This window comes from Pleuronectes platessa, chromosome 10 (assembly GCF_947347685.1).
Source record: "Pleuronectes platessa chromosome 10, fPlePla1.1, whole genome shotgun sequence".
In the NCBI taxonomy this organism is placed as follows: Eukaryota; Metazoa; Chordata; class Actinopteri; order Pleuronectiformes; family Pleuronectidae; genus Pleuronectes; species Pleuronectes platessa.
In genome coordinates this window covers 11,596,325-11,613,794 of record NC_070635.1, presented here as the reverse complement: position 1 = coordinate 11,613,794, position 17,470 = coordinate 11,596,325, and the positions used below count along the sequence as shown (strand labels likewise).

The 17,470-nt window shown below is 41.7% G+C and overlaps 3 protein-coding genes across 4 annotated transcripts; 1 reads left to right on the top strand and 2 right to left on the bottom strand.

The window, feature by feature from the left end:
• Nucleotides 1-1,453: 1,453 nt before the first annotated feature.
• msmp2 (microseminoprotein, prostate associated 2) lies at nucleotides 1,454-2,994 on the bottom strand. 2 transcript variants are annotated; one of them, XM_053433094.1, is made up of 4 exons: nucleotides 2,806-2,994; nucleotides 2,616-2,723; nucleotides 1,935-2,043; nucleotides 1,454-1,853 (listed from the first exon to the last, which is right to left on the bottom strand). In XM_053433094.1, exons 2-4 carry the CDS (start codon nucleotides 2,719-2,721, stop codon nucleotides 1,679-1,681), a joined length of 390 nt encoding a protein of 129 aa, XP_053289069.1. In that variant the 5' UTR covers nucleotides 2,722-2,723; nucleotides 2,806-2,994; the 3' UTR covers nucleotides 1,454-1,678. The 2 variants fall into 2 exon arrangements, with proteins under 2 accessions (XP_053289069.1, XP_053289070.1); XM_053433095.1 differs by having other exon boundaries at nucleotides 2,826-2,994.
• A 7,137-nt stretch (nucleotides 2,995-10,131) lies between these two features.
• Nucleotides 10,132-12,716, bottom strand: zgc:174935 (uncharacterized protein LOC796019 homolog). Its single transcript, XM_053433552.1, has 4 exons — nucleotides 12,249-12,716; nucleotides 11,354-11,408; nucleotides 11,056-11,170; nucleotides 10,132-10,941 (listed from the first exon to the last, which is right to left on the bottom strand). Exons 1-4 carry the CDS (start codon nucleotides 12,540-12,542, stop codon nucleotides 10,584-10,586), a joined length of 822 nt encoding a protein of 273 aa, XP_053289527.1. The 5' UTR covers nucleotides 12,543-12,716; the 3' UTR covers nucleotides 10,132-10,583.
• A 2,265-nt stretch (nucleotides 12,717-14,981) lies between these two features.
• Nucleotides 14,982-17,190, top strand: si:dkey-87o1.2 (uncharacterized protein LOC796684 homolog). Its single transcript, XM_053433551.1, has 4 exons — nucleotides 14,982-15,357; nucleotides 15,636-15,690; nucleotides 16,315-16,432; nucleotides 16,574-17,190. Exons 1-4 carry the CDS (start codon nucleotides 15,061-15,063, stop codon nucleotides 16,605-16,607), a joined length of 504 nt encoding a protein of 167 aa, XP_053289526.1. The 5' UTR covers nucleotides 14,982-15,060; the 3' UTR covers nucleotides 16,608-17,190.
• Nucleotides 17,191-17,470: the final 280 nt, after the last annotated feature.

Below are 17,470 nucleotides of genomic sequence, written 5' to 3'. Positions count from 1 at the left end.
CCTGCGCCGCCGCCCGCCTTTTCACAATAAACGTCTTTTCCTTCTCATCCACGTGCAGTCAGTGAACTTTCCTAATGTGAGTTTATTTTCTTCTTTTTGTGTGTGCGTGTTGGCGTGTGTGTTAATTGTATTCTCTACATTTATACTCTAATCAATCACTCGGTTGATTTAATTATCATCAATCCTCTATCAATGAAACTGTGTCAAATGCAATTCAAGGAAGGACTAATGCAAACCAAAGCAATTCATAAAGTTGAGATAGCAAAAATATTTTTATTCAAACAAAATAGCACAAGAGAAACAATATTGATAACAAATAACTACAAGTAATTAAACTATGAAAATATAAAGCACTGTGCACTAGCTCCTCTCAGATCCATTGCAAGGTTGTTTCAGCGGCTCAGCATCAGCACATGCTTCACTAAATATAACTAATCCAATCCAATGACTGATTTTGTGTCAATGGATCAATGTCAAAATGTGTCACCACCAGATGGTGCATGAAGTATAATTCAGCTGTAGTTGTTCTTGTGTGTATGGTTAAAGGTCATAATGTCTGTTTTGTTAATATGCAAATGGTTGTTGATGGGTGTGACCATATTTGTCCATGCCAGTGGGAAATTATATGATTCATAAGCTAGTCTGTGTTTAACAGAAGATAACACCCTTCAGCCTGCCAACTTCTTACTACGCAGTGTCACCCGTCAGTCCAAATCATAAAAGTATCTGCTGTGATGAGTCATTAAACCATCTCACTTCCCTGTGATAGAACACATCTTAAAAAGAGAAAATACAAAAGCATGACATATGTTACTCCAGAGCAGATTCAGCTAAATACAAATAAATACAAATGCTTTACACAGGGCCAACATACTATAGAGTATATAATATATATTCATATTTAATATTGGAAGTACATTCACTATTATATATCACATACACTGTACATATCTGAGATTCACTTATAATGCATGATTGGCCGCCCCTGTCAGTTTACTGTACTTCAAACAATTCAAAGTGAAATGTCTCCACGTTTGCTCGAAATGTACCAGAGACTCATTCCCCAATGCACAACGTGGATTTCAGCATTGTCCTTTGTAGAGTTTAGATTCTGGGGTTTATGATCGTGAGTCAATAGCAGCAACTTTATGACTCTAGATCATGACTCTAGTCTCTAGATTTCCTTGATCAATGTCCGTTCCTCAGGTTGGAAGAAGTGATTCTGTTTTGAACTGAATTTCATTGTACATCTTCAGTCCATGTAACGACAGCCCAAACAATAAGATCACACTTTTTTTTCTATTTTGAATTAAACAGACCTACAGCTTTAAACAGCTCAAAAGGACACATACAGACATTGCTCTATAAATTATACCACAAGCCAGCACCTTGTTGCTTGTATAATAAATGATAATGTTTGTCGTTGTGATTAATAGTACGACAAAACCAGAAATTAGGTATATAGTTTTTATTGAAGCTTAAAACATAAACCATAAATAAATCAGACATTTAAATAGACGTTTTCTTAAAGAATGATATGACATAATGCTAGTGATATTTAGATGTTTAAGCAATCCTTTGCAGATAAAATACAATGAAAAATAATGTCGTTTATTTATTGAACTCAAAATAAATATCATGCATTGCTTTATTGCTTTTTCTGCATCAATTGCTCAACTCAAAATAAAGGATCATTGTCTGATTTCCACGGTCGACCTGCAGCTGGTCTGAGACGTCCACGTCCCCAGAGACATGGTAGTTTATGATTGGCTCTCATCACTGCAACACTAGTGCAAGAGTCAGGTTTACGGATGATCTCACACCAGTCTGGATAGTCCACAGGTTTAGCCCCCCTGTAGGGAAGATTGGACAGAATTAATATACACATGCTACATTCAATATGTTGAGTGCTGTTTTCAGTGTATTTAACTCACTGATCACAGCATCCGACCCCGAAAGGCTCCATGCAGACACACTGGTAACAGTCACCGGTTTCCCAGGTCTCTCCGATCCCATACACCGCTCCCATGTATTCACAGCTCCCTGGAAATGAAAAACATCCATTTCTGACTATGATATTGGTCGAAGTATAAATACTAAAATGTTGAATATACTATCTAAATAAAAGCTATGCGTTCAAAATACTAGGCTTCCAAACACAAAGTACATAGGTGTAATAAGCTAAATGTGTGTTAGATATTAAAAGCAACAAACAAATAGATTAAACAAAATTGAAATGAAACAAAAACCTTACTAATGAAAGAAAAAGGAAAAAAGATAGAGCTATATAACATAGTCATTTTGTAGCAGTTCAAGATGGAGCATATTGAACGACTTCCTATACTATGTATCATATGATGTCATCATATGTTATGTTGCCTGAATCTGGGGAGTACAAACACACACATGCACACATGCATACACACAGTCATGTCTCCATTACTTCAGAGAATTGACAAATCGATTTCCTGGACGCTCCCCCCAACCTTAACCATTGTACATAATTCAAAACCAAACCTAAACACACAGTCTCCAAAATATGACTGTTATTTGGGACCCTACAATATGAATAATTCCTGGATCACACACACACAACACACACACACGCACTGTACCTTTGGTGTTGAAGTAGCACTCCCCGCTGTTATATGCAAGACATCGCACACTAGCACTCAGGAACATGAGTAAAGTCAAGAGTACTCCTCCTGCAGTATTTGCCATTTCTGCAAAAAAAATAAAAATGATAGGTTTAAAAAAGCAGATGAATCAAGAACAAGAGTCATAAATATCAGATTTGTTTCTTACCTATTATGAAGTTTTTTTACCTATGTCGTATAAAAAACCCTCCGTTCTTGTATTTTCTTTCCGTTCTTTTCCTTCTGCTCCTCTTCCTTTAATTCACCCTCTTCCTCAAATTGTTTTCCTGTCCCCTCTTCCCCTCCTCTGGCTCTCTGTGTTCCCTCTCTTCCACTGATGCACTTTCTCCCTGTGGTCCCCGATATTTATACCTCACCAGCACGTCTTAATGGCCTTGCTCATTTGTACTTTCTTCTACCCACCCCCATCCCTCTCATTAGTTCCTATTCCAGGCATTACTATTATTACAATGTTCGTCATGCCCTCTTGTGCTGCTCCACAGAAATTGCCCCAGAGTATACAGTGTGCACCCTTTCAGATAACATTTGTCTCAGCGGGTGCCATTTGACCCTATCACTAGATCCACACTAGCCAAACAACCAGCCGGTGACCTATTGTCCTGCACGGGAGCTGCATGTGTGTGCACAAGTAGACGCGTGACCCTTCGACCCCTGCTCACGACACACATTCATGTTACTGTGATATTTAATGGAAAATAATGTTTTAGAGCATATTTGAAAAAGATAAATTTATCTAGTTCATATTGTTAATAGTGTTATTTGTTATTTCTATACTGTTTTCCAATAAAGACCCGGAGGATGTTTTTGATAAAATTGTCTTGTTAATCCTTTAACTCGTCAATGCACATCAGTTGCTGGATTTGATAGCATTTCATATTGTTAATGAATCATCATGTGTAGTACACGATTTTGTATATGATGTTACATGATTCAGTGAGCTTTAGTTTAAATAACCTATTAAAAGTCCCTTTGACTGGATGTGGTTTTACGTCAGTGTGTGTGTTTGTTTGTGTTTGTTTGTGTGTGTGTGTGTGTGTGTGTGTGTGCTTGAATGCTTATTAGTTAGTTTTGTGTGTTTTTTCTGTTGGGGGATGGGTTTCCTTCTCTGAGTAAGGATACATTTGAATAAACCAACCTGAGCGCTCAGATAACATGAATGTCCACACACACACACACACACACACACACACACACAAACAATCATGTTTCCGTGACTTCAAAGGAAATAATGTTGACATACATGGATTTCCTGGAGATTTACTCTAATCTTAACCTTGCCTAAACCTAACCTTAAATCAGGTCTTTACATTTTTAGTCTCTATACTGACTCCTCACAACATGAGTAATACATGAACCAATCTCTCACACACACACACACACACACAGAGACACACACACAAACACACACGGACAAACACACACACAGACAAACAGACGCACACACACAGATTTGTTTGTCACCTTTGACAAGGTTACACAGCCTGGAGGCCGAGCGAGTGAACACGCTGCTTTTTTGGTTCACATTGAACATATTTACAATAATAACAAAGTGTGCAATTGATCTGAAAGTAGACGACGATCCTTGAAGAACAGATTTGAAATCACATCGTTAACTGCTTTAGCCGCCACTACAAATCACACAAGGGACGACAGACACACACAGGATCACACACTCGACATGGCTCCCTCTTGTGCTGCAGCAACACAGTGTCTCACAGTGGTTCCCATCCGGGCTCCTGTAGTCTATGGTTCAGTATTCACTTCAGAACTTCAATGCATTCTGTATTGATTTTCCAGTTCCCTTATTGTTGTCAGAACAGTTTTATTAATTGTTATGTACAATTTTGAAACATGATGTATCCCTGCTCAACACTTCAACAATATGGAATCAAATCCCGATCAAGTTCCGACTAGGTAGTGAGAGTTTCACTTGGTGATCCACTTGGCTGCAACCAGTGGATCCCTACACATTTACTATGTTGAATGCATAGCCTTTTATTTCTCACATCAGTGCCACTCATTTTCCAGCCAGTGCGCTAACTTGTGCACAACCATTCAATTATAAATTCTCCTTGAAGACTCAATTGACTGGGATAGAGGAGGTCTCATCAGCAAAAGGTCCATAGGGATGTACCGTATACAAGCTCAGTTAAAGGATAATTATAGCTCCCAGAGTCAGATTTAAAGGATGATGAATCAGGAATGTGGAAACAGTAATGAAGCAGTGCAGACGAGGTTAACACAGTTTCAGGCTTTATTTGTGCATTATAATAAGTTCATCATACAGTGCAACTGGAAAAGGAAACAGATCAGATTTGATGAGTTTAGCTGGGGAATGGAAAAGGCGTAGTAGTAGAAGATTAAAAAGAGGGTTTGAAACACCTGACTAGTGCTGAGCAGGATGTGCGTGCAGGCTTAGGTCCCATTGTCTTGCTGTCTGGCTAGAGGATTGTTTAAAGATAAGGGTGAGTTGCAATTGTGCTTTCCTTTATGATATTTAAGGTAAGGGTGAGGTTCTTGCAAATGCATTATGTCCACATTGCCCTCACACTTATTGAAAGACAAAAATGTGTGTGTGTGTGTGTGTGTGTGTGTGCGTGCGTGCGTGTGTCAGAGAGAATGAAGAAGCATGCAACTAATCAAACTAGATATTCAATAGTAGCACTGCAATGATATTTCATAATAATATATTGTTTGCAAAGATCACCTTCGAAACCATTTTCCCGAACATCTGACCACCTGTGGATTTATTCAGTGGTGAAGCGAAGGGATCAGAAGTCAGTGCCAGACTCTGTAGGAATATGTCTGATATTTAGTTGACATGATGAAGCACAAGAACAACCGAATATCAAACATATCACACAGCTTCCAGCCAGTCAGAGCCACAGCCGGGTTGAAGAGCCTGGAGCAGGATGAAAGACACAACACAGTGAGAACAAACATGGGAGGGACAGACACACAAGCACTGAAAACATTCCACCATTAGTTTGTCTTGCACGCTGGGAAAGTTGTTTCCACAGAATGTGTGCAGTAGGTATGAGACGACCTGAACAGACCTGAACAACCTGTCCAGCACACGTGGGTTATAAGAAAAGAAAAGGCCTCGAGAGGGAGGGAACCAGAGATCTTGTTGGCATCTCAGCTCACCTCTGCATTCTCTCCAGGGACTCATGGTAAACAGTGGATGGGGAAAAGTAGAAAGAGGAGAGGAAAGGCCAGTGCAGCGGAACACTCGACTCTTTCAGCAAATACAACATCACATGCAAATACAAATATGCAGATACTCACCAGTTCTCTGTTGTCAGTCAGCAGTGCAGTTGGTGAGCAAGAGGTTAAAGTAAAGAAATGTGATCAGAGCGATTTGCAGCTAACTGTCACATGAGGGCACAAGCTAGGATCTGTGTGTGATTTGTTGTGAGACAGCATTTATATTTATACAACCCTGTGAGATTGGGGGGGACCACCTCCACACACACACACACACACACACATAGCACCCCCCATGTAATTAGAGGTATATTGATCAGCTGCTGTGGCCTGCAGCCTTTCCTCCCCACATTAGACTGATCAATAGATGTGATGTTCATCCTGCTGTCAGCTGCCACACACACACAAACACACACACACACACACACACACACACACAACCATAGGTTCACAGTCAAATAACTTATTGCCTGTAGGGAGGGCAAACATGAACGCATGATGGTCACTTCACTTATAATCACTACTTGTTCCCTGTCACTAATATTCCTGAATACAGCTGCATTTTCCCTCACAACACCCACATGTGTTAGTAGCACAATTCTCTATATCTAAGTCTGCAATTCTCTCCTCTTAGCATCATTGACATATGATAAAATTTGGCAAAAATACTTATTACCATTTTATAAGATTAAGGTTGGACATTTAGGCTTTTTTAATATGATGCACCAGTAGAGATTAAACTATCCATCATAAAAGGCTCCTGTGCATCATTGATAATAATCCAATATCATTGAAAGTGGTCATCTCTGTCTAATAAGTACTTTTATTTTCAAACGTTAAGTATTTTGCTGCTTCTTTTTGAACAAAGGGCTTTTAATTGATGTGGAAATGTGAAGGTGAACTTGAGAGTCAAGGTGACCTCTGGTTGTCAGCAGGACCTCTGCCAAGCTGGCCGGTGATGGTACTGTCACTGTGTCTGTGCGTTAAGCCGGCATCGCGTGGGACTCTAACATGTGTTGACTTCACATCAGCACTTTGCATATGATGGTTAATGAAGAAGACAACACTTTCACCCGTGGGTGAGTCAGGACTTTTTGTTTCTAATGAGCAAGAAGCAGGTGTAGAAACTCTCATTGTGAGAATGAGAGCTTATGAAGAAATCCAGAAATATCACCATTACGTCAGATTTTCATTTATTAGTCTTCAGTGAGGATCAATGTACTATTTTTGACAAAAAGCTACATTGTTTTTTAAATCTACTCAGATCAGATGCGATGTTGCGTTTAATGAACAACAGTCCTCGTCTGTGACATCAGTCAGACTGACTGATGTCACAGACGAGGGCTGGGACGAGGACTGTGTGGCGTTAACCTTGTGAGCCTACTGGGGCGGAATGATAGTCCTCTGATTGCCTAATTGTGAGCCTGGGGGAAGTATTTTAATGTCTCCCACATGGAGAGTAGTCAGAATCAAAGCGAGAGATAACAATGTTAATTATAAAGCAATACAAGGAAAATGATTTTTAAAAGGAAAAATATATACTTTTCAGAAAATAACCTGGAGCCTTTGCACGACTAAGTTTATTTCTTTCAGGCTAATATTTAACTCCCAAGTCATCAATCGTCTTCTCTAAAAAAGGCAAAAAAACTTAGTTTGGTTTGAACTTCAAAGTTATTCTGCCTTGCTGCTCAAATATGAAAAACAAGACAAAATCTAAAGGCTCAAGTTGAAGATTTTGTAAAAGCACATTTATCTGAAATTACTTAATTTGACTTATGCTTGTAATGGTTCAGCCCTGACAACTTCCAATTATACAAACAATTGAAAGAAAAGAAAACATTTCAATTTCAATTTCTTTCTATGACCATAGAGAATGCTTGAACTCTCAATCAAAACCCTAACCCTGACATAACCACAGATGATTCTCTGGAAGTGAAGAGTACTTCGGGCAACAAAATAATCACGTGTACAAAAAGGCTTTTAATCACAAAATATAATAAATTCTATAATACAAATAAAAAAACACAGTATTTTATAAAGCAGATCATACACACTAATCATTATGTAAAGTCATGAACAATATGTATAAGTCCATAATGATGTATGTGCAACAGCTTGAATAATCATATTATGATAGGGACCATATATATGTTAGGGAGAGTTGGGGATGCATGAACCTGCATCCCCAACTCTCTCTACCAATAAAATCTCTAATAAGGGAAACATATACAAATTAATAATATAGCACATTTAGAGGGAGCCGAACAAATAAAACAGAAACATATTTTCAGGCAAATGCAATGCAACACACTAAACCTTCAATTATTATGACTTTTTTGAAACAAGATTATTGATAGAAAAAAAATTCAAAAAAATCAGAACACGGACTAACCGGAGCTCCACCCAGATAACTCACAGAAGTTTATAGGTAGTGACAGAACAAGGCTTTGTGTTGTGATTGGTCAGTCTCTCTCCCTCTCTCTCCCTCTCTCTCTCTATCTGTCTCTCTCTCTCACACACACACACACACACACACCCTGAGGCAGGGTCACTAAGACACAGAGAGGCAGAAAAGGTTTACAACGATTATTCGATACATATACTGTGTTTTCAGCAGCAGAGGTAGGGGAGTTATCTAATAGAGGAAACAAACAAACGAAGGCTGAAAGTGTAACGTGCTGCAGAAAACAAAAACCACATGAAGCAAACGTGCACATCAGGGTTCTGCATAAGTGCAACAATGTCTCCCTTCACAACCAGTCCAATAGAGGACATCACAGTAACCCTTAACAAACAAAAGCTGTGGAGTAGAGACAGGAGGAGTCACAGACTTTTCACTTTTTGTTTGTCTCACGTTCTGCATAGATTATTCATTATCGGAACAACCAGGATAAAATTTAGCTCGCGAGTGTTACACAACGTTGTGTCTGTCAAGCCTCACATCCTGTTGTTGACAGAGCAGTCCAACTGTATTGTTGAATACAATGAGGTGTGTTTGTTATGTACGGGTGATCACTTTTCCATCAAGGAGGATGTTGATTTACCATTTTTGTGTTTTTATGTGTGGTTGGGTTTGTTTGTATTGCACAAGAACTTCATGAGGGATTGCCAAGATGCATTATGGGTCAGGGATGAGCTCATTAGATTTTGGTGTGGATCTGGATCAGGGTGGCAGATCCAGGAGTTTATTTTGACTTTCTCTTTAAGATTGGGAGATTTTTCATCATTTTCCCCATGTGCTCTATTGCTTGCTGTAGCATGTCACAACTGTCATTCTAGTTTTCTTTTCACTCAGTTGCAGGTTCATCAGTTACACCCAGTGGAAGTTAAACCAGTCTTACACAATAGTCCTGCAGGAATGGGTTATGTTTAATTATGTTGAACCTTTTTAAGAAAGCTATTAATTCAGATGGACGCTGATTCGAAAGCTCCACTTGATTGTGTAATTCTGAGAAACACTTCAATATATTTATTCAATCGACCCTCTGATCTAAATGCTTTGGAGACATCTTTAGAAACACTTTAAGTTTAACTCAAATTACAGCTTCCAACATCCGGTCCATTTCTGCCGCTGGACACAGAGGGGGAGAAAATCTTAGCCTGGTCCATGTCACAGCCGTGTCTTATCACATGAGCTGATGATAAGCTAGAGTTTCTTGGCAGGGATGGGAAAGTCTTTAAAGCTGTCAGAAAAACCCAGAACCCCTGATTTAAAGCTGCTAAAACAGCAACAAAATGGACGTTGAGGGGACTTTTAAACTGTGTGGTAGAACATGGTAACCTTCATGAAGGTCAGCTCTACTGCTAGACTGCATTAGTTTTAGCTCAGTGCACCAATAACCGTCAATGCCCACATGTGTATGGAGAGAGAATGGGACCCCTGAGCACAGACACGTCAAACACTGCGTTGCTGAGATAATAGAGATATTTGATTTTTTCCGTGTCTTTTAGGTGAAGCTGAATTCCCAAATCTGTTGATGGCTAAAAAAAAAGGCTTCTGAACTTTAGTGTTTACTTCACGCAGGAGTAGAAAGGCTGCTGACTTCTGTCCAACGCTAAATCGATCAACCTAATCTGCTCCTGATGAACATTCGAACCACTTTACACTGACTAATACTTGACCTCAGAGTGTTTGCCAGGGGGTAGAGCAGGCCGCACACACATCAGGAGGTTGTTGTACGATTCCCGGCTCCTCCGGTCGCCAAGACGCTGAACCCCAGATTGTGCTCGAGAGCTTTGCCACTACTCTCTGAATGAAATGTGTGTGTGATAGACAAAGTTTTTATTCAAATTTAAAAAGTTAGTGCATTGTCGACAATACAACAGAGGTTAAGCAGTAAAGTTGGTCCATCATACAATTTGTTTTTTTACAGTGATTTGCAGGTCAAACCACATCACATTAAATCCCCTCTATTTAATCAATGATTGTTTTTTTTACCTTTCACACATAAATATGAAGTCTTGATCTAAGCCACCACAAAATCTAACATTTCTCATTCACACACACACACACACACACGCAAAAAACGACAATAAATTGTGTCATATTCCAAAATGTGTATATCCTCATTTCTATTAATTAGCTGGTTAAGAATAAATAACAGATTATAAAGGAATATACATTCACATCTATATCACTGTATGTGTCATCCACTCTGTAAAGCTACAGGCTCGGATCTGGTTGGAACGAATCAAAAAGGGTTGAGGAGGTGTTACTTCTCATCTCTTCTTAGGGGTCTCTTCCTTTTTGGGGGCCTCCTCCTTTGCCTCTTCCTTTTTGGGGGCCTCCTCCTTTGCCTCTTCCTTTTTGGGGGCCTCCTCTTTTTTGGGGGCCTCCTCCGGTGCCTCTTCCTTTTTAGGGGCCTCCTCCTTTTTTGGGGCCTCCTCCTTTGCCTCTTCCTTTTTAGGGGCCTCCTCCTTTTTGGGGGCCTCTTCTTTTGTTTCTTCCTTTTTTGGGGCCTCCTTCTTTGCCTCTTCCTGTTTAGGGGCCTCTTCCTTTGCCTCTTCCTTTTTGGGGGCCTCCTCCTTTGCCTCTTCCTTTTTGGGGTCCTCCTTCACTTCTTTGCCACACAACTTTCTTTAAAGGAAAGTTCAACGATAGAAAATGTAGTGAATGCATTGAAATGATTTTAGAACTTAGAGTGCACTCTGCACTGTGCAGTTTTATACACATCAAACATAGTAACCTTACCTTGCTAGATCTGATTCTTCTTTCAGAAAGGCACAAACTGCACTCGGTGCTGCTAGTTGCTGTGTCAGGGACTCCACTTCTTTTTTCCAGCTGGCCATCTCCTTATCATTTTCCCCTGTATTGTCATACACGACAGATTTTTAGCAGTTCACAAATTCAAAGGCAAGGTGAAGCCTGTCACTGAACTGGAATAGAAATCAATGAAAGGCCCATCCCAGTTACAAATAATTTGTATTTGTTTTCCTTTATGTAAAATTCATTTGAAGTCTCAGTTAATGAATGCATGAGTATCACTTACCTCGTAGGTTAGTGAGTTCTGTGTCTGTGGAAATTTGCTTTTCTTTTGGATCTTCCTGCAAAATGAAGAAAGACTCTCAGTAACATGTTCCGAGGAATCACCTTCGGCCAGAGTGAAGCCACCAGATAGACTTTGTACAGATTGCTCATAAAGGACAGTAACTTTGTGAGATTGCTAATGGTGTTAATTCTCCGTGATTAAACCGAGCAGAGCTACACAGCCAATATATTTCAGGCAATATCTCATCCTCCACCGGGCTGCCATTCGACTGTGTTTTTTAGACCAGAGCAAAGGGACATCATGTGAAGCGTTTTAATAGCTGTGTTGCTAACAAAATCAGTGTAGTGTGTAAAATGAGAGAAGATTAGAATAGGGACAAATACATCCACATCATATTTCTACATTCAAGTTTGTTTGGCCATATATCATATCGCTGTGGGAGGAAGCCATATAGGACAAAACCCACACTGAAGGGGCCAGGTGGCCTGCAGGCTAGAAACCAGAACAATCCTAGGAATGATTTCTGTTCCTTCTACGACAATACAAGAAGAGCCAGATTCTCTGGCAGGTGCTGATTCACTCCATTTACATCCCTACCAGGCCAAACAGGTTGGATGAGATTGTCATGCATCTATTTGATTTCACTGGAGTCACACAAAAACCTTGGAGGAGCAACGGTGTTCCAAAAACGTTGCACTGTTGGGACTATCGCCTCATAAAACATGGTCATTTTGATTTAAACAATAATAATAATAATAATAATAGTTTAATTTAGCCTCTGGGATTTTGGATTCAACCTTCTGTTCAGTTCCCTCCTCAATTACTGTTAATAGTCTTTAAAGTGGGCTGACTGAGTTTCACATCATCACCATCCATGACCCCTCTCTCTGCCCACCTTTTCATCATTGCAGATTTTGATTTTCCCCATGGCCTCATCCTTCTTGCCGCCCAGCGCTACGATCGCCTCCTCACTGGTTTTGATCTCCAGTCGGCTCCTCTCGAGCTCCTGCTGCTTGTTCTCGATGTCGGTCATATACTCCGCCAGCACATCGGAGCTCACCCGCAGCTTGATGTCCTGGAACCTGCTGCGCTTTTCCTCCATCCCCTGTGTCTTCTTCCGCACTTTCACCAGGCCGAACAAAACAAGAGACACCACTACTGTCACGGGCACCAACACCTGCACTCTCATTTTTCTCTCACGCTCCGGGGGGTTGCGATGTGTAAAGGTAAGGGGTACCGCAGGGCGGATGGATCAGACTTCTTCTTTTACGCGGTGTAACCCGGCTTCCATGTGGGATCGAGAGTCGGAAGATCCTCTGTGTGACGTCCAGCTGGGTTTTTTTTTTTTTTTTTTTTAACTCCCCGCGTCTCAATCAGACAGACAGGTTGACTCACCTGCACCTCCGGGTTGGACAACTCATGTTTGCTGGTGCCTGAGCTGCGCAGCGCCCCCTGCGGTCCATATGCCCGGCGTCACGCCTTCTTCTTCCTGCGCGGCCTCCTCTTGGTAAATCCAGGTCGGTTCCTCTTCCTGCTCACACCTGCCACGTCTTGATCCGCATGAACACACTTTATCACCGTGGTAAGGCCTCACGTAGATACACGGTCCACCTCTACTTTATTTCCTCATGGTGTGTGTGTCTGTGTGTGTTGGATTGGATTCACTTTGTCATTACACAGAGTACAGGTACAGAGGCAACGAAATGGAAAGAAGGTTGAAAGATTACAGCATAACATGAGGGGAGGGAGGAGAGAAAAACAACCCCCCAGACTATGCTCCTAGAGGAGTAGAGTCTGGGAACAGGAAAAAAAAACACCTCAGTACATAAGCACATACATTTTAAACATGACTTGCAATTGGGAGGGGGGAGGGGGGATGGAGGTAAGCCAGCACAGACAAGCAGCCATCCGGTCCTGCAGCCTCGAGGCGCTGGTCACAGACCCGCCTGTCAAACTAGGGGTACGAAGCAGGCCAAGGCGTGGGATCGGGGGTGTGGGGGATGCATATCTGTGTGTAATATGTACGTGTGTATGTATGTAACGTTTGTGTATAAGTAGGCCTGGGTTGTTGCCTTCCCCTAGGCCACAATCAGACAGATTCTCAGTTCGCAAGATTGTCATTGCCATGGAGACAGCCTTGATAGGGTCCTAGACAGGGACAACAATCCACAGGTGTCTGTGGGGAGGGGGGGGGGGGGGGATGCAAGAGAGTCTCATTGCAGCGCTCTTCAGGGGAGTTGTTGTTCCAGCAACGGCCTTGGCCAGGCCCGTGCTGGTTGGGGGGGGGCGAAAGCAGATAAGATTGGGATTGTTTGGGCTTGCAAGTAGCCGCATTCCAATTTGCGCGTCTACTCTTTCTCCACTTTCTCCAAAAAACAACTCTCCGAATCGATCCAATTTCCTTTGCAGAGCCGTGAGCTTCTCCATGTTGTTATCCATCTGGTGGTTAAAAGCCGCAGTCTGAGTGCCAACAGCTCTGCCCAGCGCATCAATCATGAGGGGCAGCCTTAGGGGGCTTTTGACAGCTGTCACCGTTTCATTTATTTTTCGATAAACAAGGGCAGCGCCTAATCCAATCAGCAGAAAGCCTGTAATCATGGTTCCGAATAGGTAGATGTCTTCAACGTCCTCCACGGAAAGGGCGGCTAGGCACACGACACGCCACTTCTCCCACGCGTCCATCGAGTAACCAGCCACGAACGTCCCGGCAGGACAGACAGTTTCCCCCGAACCCGAGTTCCTCGTCGAGAAGATGGTGTCAATTGCGTTGATTATCGTGTTATTATCCCAATAAAACACCTAATGTAACTTCGCCAAAATCAGCCCAACTTCCATAACAATATTTTGTTTCGTGCTAATACAGCTTGCTCCTTTATTAGAAATCCATGATATTTCACACCTTGTTTTGTGGTTTAACACGAAACAGTGCAGTGAGAGTGAGATAAAATAAGGCCAGATAGGATAAGATAACGCCAGACGAAATAAGATGTATTGATACTGTAGAAGAAATTCATAAATGATACAGCAGCAAAAGTCTGTAGCAGTGCAGAGGGAAAAATATAGTAAGAATACAAATAGTTGTTAAAGATGTGTTCTAATTGGTTTGAGACTACTAGACTAAATTTATTTTATTTAAGGCTAGTGTAAGTCTCCAGGAAGTCAATGTAGGTCCATGTAATGTGTGTGTCTGTTTGTGTACTTGTACTTATATTTGTGAAGACCATTTTGAGCATAGACCTTTCGGAGTGAGGACATTTTTTGGAAAGTGAGTACATTTTGGCAGGTCCTCACTTTTTCAATGGGCTGTTAAGGGTTAAAAGTTGGCTTTAGGGTTAGTGTTATAATTGGGGTTAAGGGTAGGCATTCAGTAAGGGTGGTTCAGGTTAGGTCCATAGGGCAAGGGGCTAGGGAACTGATTAGTTCAAGGAGAGTCCTAACTAAGGTAGACGTACCAACAGGTGTCTCTCTATAGTTATGAGGGCCAATCTTGGTTCAATACGATCATTCTGAGGACATTTTGGCTGGTCCTCACAGATTCAAAGTGCTGTCTGAGGGTTAAGATTTGTAAGGAGGATGTAGATCTGATGTCACGCCCTGCCTGTGGAGCCTGTGGAGCAGGTAGAGCAGGTTACAACGTCCGCGGCTGCAGAGCGCACACCTGTATCGCTCGTGGCTGCTCCTGTCTGTGTCTCTCGCCCGGACACAACATGAAGCTCGTCGGCACTGTCGTCGTCTTGAGTGTGGCCGTCATGACGGTGCTGATCTACCAGGCCCTGCGCCAGGAGATCCGGCTGCGAGGGTTGAAAACCCGCACGGCGGAGAGCCACGAGACGGTGAAGGCGAAGGAGGAAATGATCATCGAGGTGAAAAAGAAAACCGTGGAGCTGAAGACGGAGATGGACGCCGCCAACGCAAAGATAGACGAGCTGAGGAACAAGAAGGCGGAGGTCGAGAAGTCCATACAGGAGTTTGAGAAAAGTCTGACCAGCTGCAACACGGAGAAGGCAAGACGCGATACATGCACACAATCATACAAACACATACACAACCACGTACTTATGTTTTATTGAAGACACTCCTAGTCGTTCCTCAGCACCTTACTCTCACCGTTAACCTCATCCGTAGACAACTCAAATTTAACTGTAACCTTTACCTTAGAAGCACGTCTCAAACAATGAGGTGTGACCATAATGTCCTCCCTTAAAATGACCCACACTGTGGTATCCTTACGTGTACTCTCACACTGCCTGTTGACAAATGATTCCACCTGTTCCCTGATTAGGAAGCGGCAGATACGAAGAAGAAAGAAGTGTGGGAGACCATGAATAAACTTAAAGGTAAGAGAGACTGAGCGAACCATAAAGTGTCTCCTCACTACACGTCCATTTAAAACGGGGGGGGGGGGGGGGGATCTGATGAGGTCTGCTACTCTGGCACCTTGCACACAGACCGCTGCTGAACCCAGGTACAATGGATCCTGGGAAACCTGTCTTGTTGCATTTTAAAGTCTCTTCAGTGTGGAACTAGATCTGATGACACACTCCTGTAAAACTCGCTGAACTCTATATTGCTTTGATACTGTTTCCTTTTGAACTTGCTCTCAAGCTGCTAACATTAATAATAAACAGAAACTGTATTTGGTGTCAACTTAAATCCCTTAATTATAGTCTATTTAATAACAGTACATTTTGTACACGGTATGGTAGAGGGGCCGATAACGATATCGGCAATGGGAAATATCATTATGAAAGCATATTGATGTTGGTACCTCTAATGTCGTTATCTTAAATTAAGAAAATAAACAAATCTTTTTTTACGGAAAATGTAAAATATAATAGTTTGCATGTCTCTAAATTGCCAGTATGTCTGTGAAAGGCTGATAGCAGCCGACTGATAAATTGGTTGGGCTTTGCTGACTTGAGTAACATTTGTGTCTCTCCGTTTCAAACCATTGTCCTCAGCTGATCACGCAGAGGCTAAAAAGAAAGCAGAGGAGGATATTCAGACCTTGAAACAACAGATCCTGGATAAAGATAAAGCTATTTGTGCCTTTGCCGACATGACAAAAGAAGAAGCAAAGTAAGATATGAAACACCTACGCACATTCTCAACATTAAGCGTGTCAGACCTGTAAACAATTGAGGAGCAGCACCACTTACAGCGATGGTTGTAAAAATAGACGTGAAATCAAAATTAATTTCGTTTTTCTCGCTTTTGCAGGAAGCTGTGTGGAACCGCCGCAGCTGCAGCATAAAGTCAACTCAGAACGCTCAACATTGACTGAACTCTTTAAAGAAGAGTCAAATGCATGCAGGGATATTTTGTAATATCACTTTGATTATAGCTCTGATGTGTACATCTTTTATGGGACAAATGGCAGAGACAGGGAGTGGGGAAATATGTTGCAAATGTTTATATCTTTTTTTTAAATGTGATTTACTTTTTACTCGAAGTCTTCATAAATACATGAACTTGGATTTTTAGTCGTAGCCTCCCCTGATTCAACTGGTAAAGCTAGTTGTGTAGCATCTGAATCAGCCTGCCTGAGGCATATACGAGCTGGGAAATGTCCCCTGTCCCCGTGCGGTGGCCACCAGAAAAGTACATGATAATCGCTGTAATCTCCTTTGTGTTTGTTAAACTCGCTCAATAGAACAAAATGCTTCTTGGAAATACCATATCCGGGGGTGGAGTGAGAGATATGTTATTAAAGTAAAACGCTATTAATTATTTATATAAATGTTTACTGACAGGCGTGTTTCCAAACATGTGTATAAAAGCCACAGTACTTTCTATCTAAAATCTGATTGTAGACAATAAAGTCTCACCTGGCAGAAGTTTTCTGTTTTTCTCTGGTTTGGCAAACGAAGTTCAATGATGTGTTCCTCTATCTCCCCCTAGTGCCCATCAAGGGACACAGACTGACAGTCTCTGCAAATTTCCATCAGTCTAAAAAAAGGCGATGCATCAGGTTTGCTCCTTATATTTTCGCACAGGACCGTGCTCTGTGCATGTGCAATCCGTTTGTGCTCCTGAACGCATCAGTTAGCGAGACAAGCACGGCACTTGCATTGGATGTCCACGGTTACAGCCCAGACTGTCACAACCCTGTTCAGC

What these genes read in the sequence shown, in the direction of transcription:
- msmp2 (XM_053433094.1), bottom strand. Translation starts at nt 2,721, where the DNA reads ATGGCAAATACTGCAGGAGGAGTACTCTTGACTTTACTCATGTTCCTG. An exon ending in GTGCTACTTCAACACCAAAG is followed by an intron (nt 2,044 to 2,615) that starts GTACAGTGCGTG and finishes TTTCATTTCCAG; the next exon opens with GGAGCTGTGAATACATGGGA. An exon ending in GGGGTCGGATGCTGTGATCA is followed by an intron (nt 1,854 to 1,934) that starts GTGAGTTAAATA and finishes TCTTCCCTACAG; the next exon opens with GGGGGCTAAACCTGTGGACT.
- zgc:174935 (XM_053433552.1), bottom strand. Translation starts at nt 12,542, where the DNA reads ATGAGAGTGCAGGTGTTGGTGCCCGTGACAGTAGTGGTGTCTCTTGTT. An exon ending in AGAACTCACTAACCTACGAG is followed by an intron (nt 11,171 to 11,353) that starts GTAAGTGATACT and finishes ATGACAATACAG; the next exon opens with GGGAAAATGATAAGGAGATG. An exon ending in GAAGAATCAGATCTAGCAAG is followed by an intron (nt 10,942 to 11,055) that starts GTAAGGTTACTA and finishes TTTCCTTTAAAG; the next exon opens with AAAGTTGTGTGGCAAAGAAG.
- si:dkey-87o1.2 (XM_053433551.1), top strand. Translation starts at nt 15,061, where the DNA reads ATGAAGCTCGTCGGCACTGTCGTCGTCTTGAGTGTGGCCGTCATGACG. An exon ending in GACCATGAATAAACTTAAAG is followed by an intron (nt 15,691 to 16,314) that starts GTAAGAGAGACT and finishes CATTGTCCTCAG; the next exon opens with CTGATCACGCAGAGGCTAAA. An exon ending in ATGACAAAAGAAGAAGCAAA is followed by an intron (nt 16,433 to 16,573) that starts GTAAGATATGAA and finishes TCGCTTTTGCAG; the next exon opens with GAAGCTGTGTGGAACCGCCG.